General features: G+C 36.4%; 1 protein-coding gene across 1 annotated transcript; it reads left to right on the top strand.

The window, feature by feature from the left end:
• Positions 1-2134: 2134 nt before the first annotated feature.
• Positions 2135-9591, top strand: LOC121422403 (60S ribosomal protein L10-like). Its single transcript, XM_041617417.1, has 6 exons — positions 2135-2211; positions 2365-2396; positions 6159-6217; positions 6506-6752; positions 7427-7589; positions 9193-9591. Exons 2-6 carry the CDS (start codon positions 2374-2376, stop codon positions 9349-9351), a joined length of 651 nt encoding a protein of 216 aa, XP_041473351.1. The 5' UTR covers positions 2135-2211; positions 2365-2373; the 3' UTR covers positions 9352-9591.
• The last annotated feature ends 3081 nt before the right edge of the window (positions 9592-12672 follow it).

Here is a 12672-nt window from a genome sequence, read left to right as displayed (position 1 = left end):
AGTTGTCGAATAGGCTGTCCTGGCATTTGAGGTCTCTATCGGTGACGTCACTCAGGATCGTCATGCCTGAACCATCGGCCGGGCAGGGGTCGCAATGGTAGTATGATTTATGGATAATGCACTCGATATATACAATAATCTTGTCCTCCCGTTCAAATGAATGTGAAACTCATATAATTTTCATCAGAGCATTCAACAGGAGTACTCAGTACACATTTCTTTGTTATAAGTGAATTAAAGTCCCTCCAGTGAGTTTGATCACACCTATTGCGAAAATGTATCACCCCTACGTTGTAACACAGTCAGCTGTTTGCACTCAGGGTCACTCCGTGACCTGTGTGTGCGTTCAAGAGTTGTACACGATTTTCTGTCTCATTTAGGCAGAAATCTTTCATAATGAGAAAATTTTCAACTTGCACTTCGCGCTCTCATTATTTGATCAGTGAGATACAAATTCTTTTAATGGCACCGTCCTTAATATGGTTCTATTAGGTCACTATACCTGGCAACAGCGCGCTTCGCGCTCATTAATTCATAAGTGACTCAAAGTTTTTGCTGGTGCCCCGAATGCCGTGACCCACGTACGGTACGCCACTGTGGGCCTACTACTTCTCTTTTCTTTGTGGTCGATTTTTATTTTTATTGTTATTATTATTATTATTTTTTTTTTTTTTTATTTTTTTTTTTTTGGGGGGGGGGCGTCAGTCCCCAAACCGCCAATCCCCCATAAAACCGCTCCTACTAAGCACATGGCAATAATTAAGAGATTGGATCATAGAGTGCTCACATAAATTGGTTTCAGAATCCAAAGTCACAAATTGACAAAAGAAAGATCATTGAAATGAAATGGGATTTACCAAAGTTTTTAGTTTATATATATATATATATTTATTTATATATATTTATGATTAATTGATTTGATTTATTTCATTTCTTTTCTTTCCATTTTTTTCACATAAAAGTCAAAAATACATAAATACAATTACAAAAATGAACAAAAGTAACGACCTTAATTACATTTGCAAAGATTGGGAAATTATGCAAACAAAATACGATACAGTTTATATCATCATTTTATAAAACTTAACATTCTTAAAACCATGGGTATTCGTGTGTATGTTAAAAAAGAAAGGAGTGAAATGAAAAGAGAGACCAGCTTAGAAGCTTGGCTTGTTGGACGCTGATCTCTCGAATACGTAATTAATGTAAATAACATAATATAATGTGAACTTGGAAAATGATCATTCGAATCAAGGGAACGTAAATAGTAAGAAAATCGCTGAACATGTGGAAAATAAATGCATGGTCATTGATGATAAAAAAAACAAAAAACCAACAGAACAATGGACGGGGGACAAGGAGAAAGAATAAGATACAAATATATATATATATATATATTTATTTATATATATATGCCGTCATGTACGTAGCGGCAGAAATAAAGGGTCAATGAAGAACATGATTCTTTTGTCTGTGTCAATTAATAGAAATGAAAATCCATTCAAATCAAGCCTCGATTTCATTTTTGATATTTTGTTGTGGTTTACGTAGTGGTGGTTTTGTGAGATAACAGGGTTTAGGTTCACACAGTAGAAGAAATACACTTCACATTCGCGCACATCTTCCATGAATCAAACTCGATCACAGTTATAATTTTGCAAAATATAATTCAACATACGTACATGATCTCAATCTAAACAGAGTATGGGGTGAGATATACATCTTTTCTTCTTCTTTTTTTAAAGAAGACATCACCTTAAATATTTATTGAAACTGTATAAAATGCAATAATTGAACTACAAAATGAATTAACTTTATTGCCTTTTACCTGAAAAGCCCCCTAACACTATTTCTGAGGGTCACTCGATCTGTAAGATACTATCATGTTTAAATTTGCAAACCATTTTCTATTTTGCTATTTGCCAGTACCATACATTCGCAACCTGGAAATACTAGAGCGTAACTTTTTATGAATAGTTGCCAAATCGTCTATTGATGATGCGATAATGGATTGCAGAAATATGTTGTTTTATTGAAAATTATTAATGTCAAAAATCAATTTAAATTTATTTAATTTTTTACAAATAAATTTAGTAAATTATTATGAGTAAATTTCATGATTAAAATTTTCAGAAATAAACTTAGACCGTAAAACAAATTTAAGATCCGCAAATCACTGTTCAGCCTTTTCGTGAGCCTGTCTCATTCAAGGTATACAACAGATCGTAGATACTCCCTGAAAATCAATGAAAATCTTCTCAATCCCACCATAACTAAAACTTTTATCAATAATGACATAACTATCAGTATCTTATTAATACATGAATGTATATATCTAGTAATGATTTCTCTTTAATCTTGCAGAAACCGAAGATGGGACGCCGGCCAGCAAGATGGTACGTGTACAAAAGTCAAAACTAACTTACAGAATATATATTATCAACCCTACACACGATCTTACCAAATAATATGAATAAATAGAGAAGCTCCTTATACGAGTCTTATTGTATCAAATAGATTAATGTGGCGTGTTTGAGAGGGTGCCAGGTCCTTCAAAACTTACAAGTTATGGCATCATTCTGTTCATTGACATTGGCACACAGGTCACAGTCACTCACACACACAGGCATGACAGGAAGGGACACGGGGCGCTAATATGCAGTTTCGCACCGGCCGATTACCAGCATTAGTACGTACCTCATCACCAATACTTGTTCCCAAATGTCATGACAAGTCTCAGTCACATTTCGATGTCAATATAAGTATACGTATAACCACAGCTTATGTTGTGAGCGGTAACGGCTGTAATTTGACTGCGATCTCGAACCGAAGACATCAATCGTACGAATCTTCGGTCAAATTTCGCTTTGCTTCACCGCTCGCCATCATGTTGATATGGACTGGAGTTTATGACCTAAAGATTCACATTCGGCAAGCTGGCAGTTTGTTCAACACATGTTTGCATGATCTGGTTGCTAACTTCAGTCCATTTCTCCATATCAACAATGGCACACGGCGAATCCAACTCCAAGCGATTCGCGAATCGATTATGGATCTAGATCAATGACGTCAAGATCAAAACCAAAATACAGCCGTTCCTGGTTAGGATATTTTGAAAAGCAGTGGGTAAATTGACATCTAAATGTGACCAGTAGAGGCGCTGGTCCAAAAATTGGGATTGTCCCAGAAAACAAGGATATCCTCATAAACTACGGCAAGACAAATCATGTCTTGATAAATTGAGACTCCTCATGGTCCTTGTTTATGGGGACGTTTTTTTTTTTCACTTCCCCCTACGGGACAAAGACAGCAATTACGGAAAATTGAGAGTGCTAAAAATAGATTCAGTGACCTCAATTCCCCCCAGTTCACCGTCTATTTTTCATGATTTACCGTCTTCCAATAATCTTTTTATGAAACCTGATATGTTTACATTGACTAGCACACTTGATTGGTGTCGGCACTTGACGGGTGAATGAACATTCCTAGATTTCTTGTGTGAAGAAATCCTTATAAACCGAGACAGTCCCTGTAAACTGGGACGATCCCAATTTTCTGACCAGCGCCTCTACTGGTGACCGAGACACTTGTAATGAAAATATTGGTGGACGTATGCAGGTACTGGTAGTGGTAATCGGACGGTGTGAAACTGTTAACATTGGTTTGACTTTTTAAAAATCTGAGCTAGAAGATCACACTTGTCACCTGTGGTAGTGATGTTACAAAAATGAAGCCCAGAAAAAATTGAAATAAAGTGACCGGAAACACCATCTTAATTTCATCCCATACACTTGTGTATACTGTTTAGGTGTCTATAAGACGCCTATTTACAAAATTGGGGTTTGCCTTGTAGTTTTAGCTTTTCATTCTCAATAATGGTTGTTTTCAGGGTTTATTAGTTCTAATACATGCACTTGTACACATGTTTCATCTTGGTTTGAGAATTTTTTAAATTGGCTGCTCACAAAGTTGAACAATACCTTTAAGGCCAAGTAAAAAAAGAAAGTAGTTGATCGTCCGGGTTTTTTGAGAGCGGTGATGAGGGAGGTCCTTACTATTTGCTATCTTACTATTTTTTTTAAAAACAAGGAGGCATTTTCTCGGCCCATTTTTGACATCAATGATGAGGGAGGTCCTTACTATTTACTATTTTTTTTGCTATTTTTTATTCTAATGGTTGTCAGGCCATGTCAAGCTCGAAATATGTGATCGATGCATGCTTAATATTAATAATAAATGAGTAGAAATGTATGCATACATACAATTGATTGGAAATCTATGGAAAATGTATTATGCGATAAAAATCTATTGATGTATTTATACTGATGTATACCGGTACTGTATTGTAAAACAAAACGTTCATGTCAAGTGAATGATTTAAACATTATTCTATATTAATATAGGCCTATATATATTGTAAAGGTAAAAAAAGCATGGGGGTGGGGTCATTTTCATTACCATGGAGCCATGTTTAGTTTTCCAGAGCCAATCTCTTTTTAGCTCTGGGCATGGTTTCGCATCGCAGTTTTCCAGCTGCTTGTATATTCATTAACATGTTGTTTAATACTGTTCAATTTTTATTCATTTTCTAATTGATATCAAATGTTAAATGATGATTGAATTGTTAATTGTTCACATAATGTTTATTATTTCATGTTTGTAACTCTAAGTGTTAGATATATTTACTAACTAATTTTTAGTTTTACAATTTTCCATCAAATTGAATAGCTCAAGGAAGAATAAAGTTTATCAAATTTGAACAGAATTGGCACTTCTTGGAATCCCATTAATGATTTTCAATCTTCAAACCCACTTGAAATTATTTTTTGAATATTCAATGCACTGCCTGCTGACGTTAGAAAACTCAATTGATTTTAAAATTCACACGTTGCGCCAGCACAGTCAATTACATCATCCCAGCGCGCACACAATGCATTACCCAACAGAGTCACAACAAGCACAGTCAATCACCGTAACACACATCGAAGTATAGGTGCTATCACTCACCAAAAAACCCGCCGAAATACAAATTTACGTCACTAAAATTGATTTTTCTGCGCCATATTTCCAAAGCACACGACGGATTAGTTCAGATTCAAGAAGCGGGGTCCCCGAAAATGCACTAAAAATGAAGAAATCCGTGATCTTCCCCGAGTTTGCAAACTTTATTTTCTTGCTAATTTATGATGGTATCTTCAAAATTCTAATAGAAAACCAAATCAGAATTTTTTTCTTTCTTGCAGTTACGGCGATATCGGACTTTGCAATTGTTTTTGAAGTTGCGAGAGAGATCCCAAAGCAAATGAGAGCAAATCGCTCGCCAATTTTGTGATTTTTTTCGCTATTCAGCAGCCATAAAAATAGTAAATATCAAGAAAATTGATGCTGCAATGAAAAAGGGAACATCAAAAAGGGAACATCAAAAAAGGAACATCACGATTTTTTTTTTTTTTTTAGCCAATTTTTGAAAATAGTAAATATCAAAAATTTCCATGCGGCGGCCAAAATAGATGCGCGCGAGGACGATCAACTACTTTCTTTTTTTACTTGGCCTAAGCCATTCGAATGTAGACTAGCATGACTAGTTTACTTGTGTTCGGATAAGACAGAACACAGATCTTATTTTTTTCTGGGGAAAGGACTTTAGATCACGATTTGATGGAATTGAACAGGAAAAAGAACATCTGGAGAATTGAATTTTCTTGTGGTTCCTAAAGTAGTAAAAACTTGTGTGGTCTGCATGTGGCGAAGTCAGATTTTTTATATTGCAAATAAGTTTGTCAAGATATGTTGAGGAATGATTGTTGAATCATTGCAAGTTTAATTTTACATGGTGATGTCAAGACCTCTGTATGCAGTTATTCGTTTAGGTGTGCAATTGATACCATGGAATGTGCCGTGGGGGGGGGGGTTGATGGCACAGTACATGTATGTGCCATGGTATGAGAAGTCCTGCATTTCATTGAATTATTTAAAGAGGAATCAATCTTTGTTTTACAAGGGCAGTGTAGGAATTTATATCCTAATCAACTAAAAAATGACATTTTTATGTTTTGTTAGTTATATATTTGTAAATTACCCACTAACTTGCTTATTTTGCAACCATGCACATATAAATTTCCAAATAAAAAAAATGTTGAATTGGTTTTCATCTACAGTTACCGCTACTGCAAGAACAAGCCCTATCCCAAATCCAGGTTCTGCCGTGGTGTCCCAGGTGAGTAAATCAGCTCAATTATGTTACTTAACACTAAATATGGAAGCATGATTGAAATAGTTTTCCTGTTTGAACTTTGTTAAAAAAAACTGTCAAATTGTTGTTGTTGTTGTTTGGTTCTTTTGGTGCTCTTGTTCAAAGCAAAATGTGTGCCAGTTAATCTCTCATCTATCGTTCATCTAATTTCAGCCAAGGTTGGATCGACATGTAGGCCTACATGGGCAATAGATTAATCTTATCACTCTAGTAATGGATGTTAACCTGTACTTTGTTTTCTCCGTCTTGCAGACCCCAAGATCCGTATCTTTGACTTGGGTCGCAAGAAGGCTCTGGTTGATGAGTTTCCTCTGTGCATCCATCTTGTGTCTGATGAATGGGAGCAGCTGTCCTCCGAAGCCCTCGAGGCTGGTCGCATCTGTGCCAACAAGTACATGGTGAAGAACTGCGGTAAGGATGCCTTCCACATCAGGATACGACTCCACCCATTCCACGTCATCCGCATCAACAAAATGTTGTCGTGTGCTGGAGCTGATAGGTGAGTTGGTAACCATACCAGACGATTGATGGTGGTAGAAAAAACATGTTCACGAATCAGACTTTCATCCATGTCTGACACATGGAGCCATTTTACTAAGTTATCTTCAGAGCCATGGGCCTAAATATTGCTTTGCTTTTGTCTACTTCCACTTTTTTAAAAGGATTCTCTGCACTTTTGATAGTACAATTTTTCCACTTTTGTACTTCTTTTTTTTGCCTCCAAAAAAGAGTTAAAGCTAGTTAGTTGGAATGGATTTAAGTCTGCCAATACAAACTTTTGGAAAGAAAATGCTTATCTGCATGATCACAATGATACCTTACTATGTAATGCAAGCAGGGTTGTACAGCTTTCCAGTTCGCTCTTGTATGATCAATGTATAGGGACAGTGATTTTCTGTTTCAAAACTGTCTTTCTCTGTTGCAAACTTCATCTTGAATGGAAATCCCTTTTTGTCATAGAAAATGCATACAGCAAAAACAATTCTGTTTTGCAAAGGTAATTTCAATGAAAGAACCAGAATAGATTTTTTTATTGGGGGGGGGGGGTTATTTCCATTTAACAGAATATTCCTATCTCTAGAATGATGTGACATGTTTGGCTGTGCAGTCTGTATCTTTATTGATTTCCATGTAACATTAATGTTGCTGTTTTACATGTCTGTATATTAATAGGCTTCAGACTGGAATGCGTGGAGCTTTTGGCAAGCCCCAGGGTACCGTAGCCCGTGTTCACATCGGCCAGACCATCATGTCTGTCAGGACCAAGGAGAGCAACAAGGCTGCTGCACATGAAGCTCTCAGGAGGGCTAAGTTCAAGTTCCCAGGACGTCAGAAGGTTAGTATCCACCCCATCAACAGTTTCTCACAGCACAGAGATTGAAGAACAGAAAACACATTGTCAAATGCTCTTCATGACACAGAACAACTAAGAAGTCTTTGTTGAAAATTGGTAAATCAAAACGGCAGGTCATCCTCGACTTATGACAAATGACATATTTGCAAGTTTTCGTCTTCTGTTCCGGTTTACCAGTTTTTGGCAAAGACCACCCAGCTGTTCTTTGTCATTTGACAATACATTTACTGTACTCTTCATTCCTCTGTACATCGTGAAGCGAAAAATCCCTATTGTCACAATGAAGGGAATGCAGCCCTCAGGAGGTCAGACTACTATTTTTTTTCTCTCTCTTTGGAACCACTATAGCAGAATTTTGAGGGCAGTTAGGCAATCGCTTTCATCACCTTAGACATAAAATAATACAGTGTAAATTTTTGCATGCATTGAAGGTAGTATCATGGATTCTGTATCATTGTTATAGGGACAGTGATTTTCCGTTTCAAAAAATGGCCTTTTCCGTTTCAGAAAATCTCAAATTCCGTTTCAGCACGTCAGAAAACGGAAATTCTGTTTCCCCATAGACGTTGTACACACGGAAAAGTGACAATTCCGTTTACACATTGAATAGCAAAATCAAAGCGCATACACTCGCACTGGCCAAAATTTGTATCTGCTACTGTACCAACAACACAATAGAATCCGTTCTAATCGGATCTATGCTGGTGTATTTAATGATTTTTCAAACTGATTTAGCATGCATACATCCTCACCTTTCACATAATTAGCATTATTTTACGGTGAAATTAAATTTCATCGATAATTTTGGGGTTTTTTGGACATCGTTATCATCAGTCAACGACTTTCACCAATCCGCCATCTTGGATTTTAAGACCACGATATCGTGCTGTTACATCTTCAAACGTAGAGGGCAGCAACACACGACCGTGCAGTTGAGCGATCTGAAGCGATGTGAAGCTCAACCCGGCCGGCCGGGTACGATCGCGGGGTACTATCGAGTGTGCTGATGTCGAGAGCAATCACGATGTGTGAATTGTCATGATTGTAGCGAAGTGAGATCGTGTTTTCTGGGGTTTTGTGGCCATTTAATATTCTCATTTTGTTGTTATTTTGGAGTAATTTCTGTTGCTATTCTGTGTATTTTGAGGGAAAATACGTTTTCCGTGATTTTCCGTTTGAAATGCCACTTTCCGTTTCAAAAGGCCTTTTCCGTGAATTCCGTCCGTTTTCCGCGATCGCGGAAAATCACTGTCCCTATTGTTATCTCAGTCATTGGCAATATTTGTATGACTGATTTAGAGATTGGAATTATTATTTAGTCTATTTAGTTGATGCACAACACTTTGAAAACTAACATAAAAATTTAATTAAAACAGCAAAAAGATATGAACTTGCTATATTTTCCTGGGCACATTTTCATTAGCTTGATTTACATCAGTTGCTTCGTTGTTTAAGACAAAACAAATTATTACATGAATTAAATCATAAATACCCACTTGTTTATATAATTTTTTTTTTACTTTTACAGAAACATAAATCATGATGGTATGATACTATTCGGTTGTAATTCTGTTTCCTTTATCAGATCTTCTTGTCCAACAAGTGGGGATTCACCAAATGGAAGAAGGACGACTACGAGAGGTTGCGCAGCGAGGGCAAGCTGGTTGTTGATGGAGTCAGCGTCCAGTACCATCCCGAACATGGACCACTCAAGAAATGGAAGGACCGTATGCTCCGCAACTAAACCGCCAAACCAACATCCATCCACACTGTTGGTCGTCATCCACACACACCATGCAGACAAACTGTCTTTAGTCCAGTGATATCACATCATTGGATGATCTCATCTTCATGACATTGAACTTGCAAAATTGGTCATCGATTCGTTTCTGAGAAGCTCAACATAAAATGCCTTTTCACGCAGTGAAATTCTCTATCAGATATGATTGCAATTATGGAATAAAACCACAGTACAACCACAGCAGTTCAAGATGCATTCATGGGTTTCTCTTGTCTAGAGGCTAAAGAAAATGAAAGGAAGTATATGAGCTAAAGATTAATGTGTTTGAAAGTACATGGATGACGGTTCAAACAGCAACTGGATATTTTTTGTGAGGACAAACATGGGGGGAGGGGATAAGGTCACGTCATTGGGACCCGCCAATCATCCAGGAACATGAAAACATAAATTTGTACTTTTTCTGTGAAAAACCAGCAAGTTAAAATATAAGAAAAAAAGATTACATGAAATCATGTGGAGAATGAAATTTTACATAATAAAAGTAGTAGTGCCCCCCCCCCCCCCCCCCCGATTTCAGTATTTTAAAACAGAAGGAGAGAAGAAAGAACTGAGTGATGAAGAAATGATTGTGGATAAAGTGGAAAAGGTGTAGTGGGAGAAGTGTGAAAAAAAGAAGAGTGAGCGTGCCCAGTAGTTGTGATTTACTTTCTGGCTTGTTAAATCACGTTTTACCAGAGGATTGCCATATCTGTTGGGCAGACACTGGTATCTGATTTTGAAACCAAAGTGAGTGTGAAAAGAACATATATCACTGGGTTGGAAAAAAAGAACAAAAATAGCAGTTGGGTTAAACAATTCTAAATTGTACTGCGGCCGTTAGATGGTAACACGGTCTGAACTCAAAAATTTTACTTCTTGAGGTAAATTCACTTTCCTCGTAATGTGAGGGCGCTCTTTCTGATCTAGAAAATCCCATCATGTCTTGATTTAGAGATAATTTCTGCTATCTTGGTACTTTCTTGTACTTTTCCTTCAGATTTGATAGTAAAATGGTCTATCTTTGAGTTATCCCATTGTCGGTAATATCGTTTGGAGGTAAAATGAGCTATCTTTTACATAAACCTTTTAACCTTCTTAATTGAGATCTTTGAATCGTCGCTGTCAGATGGTAAAACGGTCTATCTCGAAAATCGCTAAGTATGTTGTGCATTCGGGTAAGATGGTAAAATGGTCTATCTAGAAAATAGACCATTTTACCATCTTATGATGTGTAGTATGAGTGTATACATAGGTTAAACAGTCACAAAAATATCATTTATTTCATAATTGAAACCTGAAATAAGGTACAAATTCTTCAGTTATTAGTGTTTATGGTGCTTCTTTTCCCATTGCTAAAAATGCATTATTTTTTCCGTCTTACAAAAAAGCTCAAACCTCCAAGTCATTTCAGAACAGCGATTTTCAAGAGACCGTTTCAGTATCTGACAGCTGCCTGGTACTCGTAAATCAGAGCTCAGCTGATACTATTTCCCCACTTTGTCATACTTAAGTAGTTTGTTTTGTAAGATTACATCAATTTCCTGCAACAAGATATTTATTTCATTGTCTGGTCATCATCGCTGAATCTTTATTTAGTAAAAAGCTGGACAAGGGAGATATTGATGAAATTAAATTGGGATCCTGCGCTGGCACCCCCATTGCATATTCATTAAAATGCTGTACAGATGAGTGCCCAAGACAAAGCTCTTGTGACACCAGAATAAAGACACTGGATTTCATGATAGGTTTATAGAATTACAAATTCTGTTTTGTACATGGGTGGGAAGAGTTTTCTGAGTTTATGGAAGTGTGCAGATTGGCAGTGTTACGGAGGACATACTTTTAGCAAACAATCTAATTTTTTTACAGTGAAAGGACGAGATATAGGAAAATGGATACTAATCTGTATAAATGAGGCATCTTTTCATTCCGGAAATTCATTTATTTAACCCCCCTCCCCGTACAATATTTTTTTGTTTTTAATGAATATCCCATTTAAAAATTGCATTTTTAGGAGAGTGGAGCTAAAGAATTTTCATATTTGATAAATGACTTTCTGTAGGATCAGAGGATAACAGGATTTAGATGAATAATTTTCATCTCCACCCCCTTGCTATCCCTCTCTCTTGCCCTCCGCCCCACCCCTCCATTATTACCTCTCCAGATCCCCCATGTCTCTGTCCTGCCCCTTTTTTTCTCTCCGTCTTTCCCTCTCCGGTTTTTTTTTTAAATTGAATATCAAGCTTACCTGTAATATACATGTATTTACAAAGCAAATATGTAAAAGCAAAAAAGACACAACATATTGTACAGCTCATGACTGTCTCATTAACATGTTCCACTCCCTCTTTTTTCACTTGCCCCCTTCTTGCCCCAACATTGTTCCCTCTCTTCATCTCACCTAACACCCCCTCCCCTCCTCTCTCTGTCTTGCCCTCTCTCCTACCGAGCTATGATTGTTTTTTCTCCTGGTTATCAATCTCATCCATTCACAATCCACATTATCACGAGAACAGAAATGAGAAAAATATCAAACCAAATAGTTTTCTTTAAAAAAAAATCAAAGGCAAAACACATAACAATGAGTTTAATACACATAAAATTCAACTTAAGCCTATCTAAACATTGGTAAAGGTCCAATGTGAATTATATTTCATCTGATACAATCTTACAAGAGTTTAATGATCATTGGATGATTTTTTTTCATCATTTGTTGCTTCTTTGTAAAAATTATTTTACATTTGACGATACAGTAAATGCCCTCTCTGTATTCTTTCCCTTTTTAAAGGTCAAGTCCACCCCAGAAAAAATGTTGATTTGAATAGAGAAAAATCAAAGTCACATAACGCTGAAAATGTCATCGAAATCGGATGTAAGATAAGTTACAACATTTAAATTTATGCTTATTTTCACAAAACAATTATATGCACAATTGACTGAACCATAAAATATATTAACAATAATAATTACACATCTTCAGGGAGAAATAAAACTTTGTTCACAAGACAGAGAAAATTCGAATTTTTCATATAATGAAATACAAAATAAATAGCGAGTGGGTGACTTCATTAATCCCCACATTTGCATACTGACCAGCATGTGCATATAACTATTTTGTGAAATCAAGTGAAAATTAAATATGTCATAACTTTCTTATTTTACATCCAGTTCTGATGAAATTTTTAGTTGTATGCTTGTTGAATTTTTCTCTTTTTATTCAAATCAGCATATGTTAGAGTGGTCTTGTCCTTTAGAATTGAAGACATACATGTATTATGTCAAAAT

Source organism: Lytechinus variegatus, chromosome 10, assembly GCF_018143015.1.
Source record: "Lytechinus variegatus isolate NC3 chromosome 10, Lvar_3.0, whole genome shotgun sequence".
NCBI classification, from domain to species: domain Eukaryota; kingdom Metazoa; phylum Echinodermata; class Echinoidea; order Temnopleuroida; family Toxopneustidae; genus Lytechinus; species Lytechinus variegatus.
This window is presented reverse-complemented; position numbering and strand designations above follow the sequence as displayed.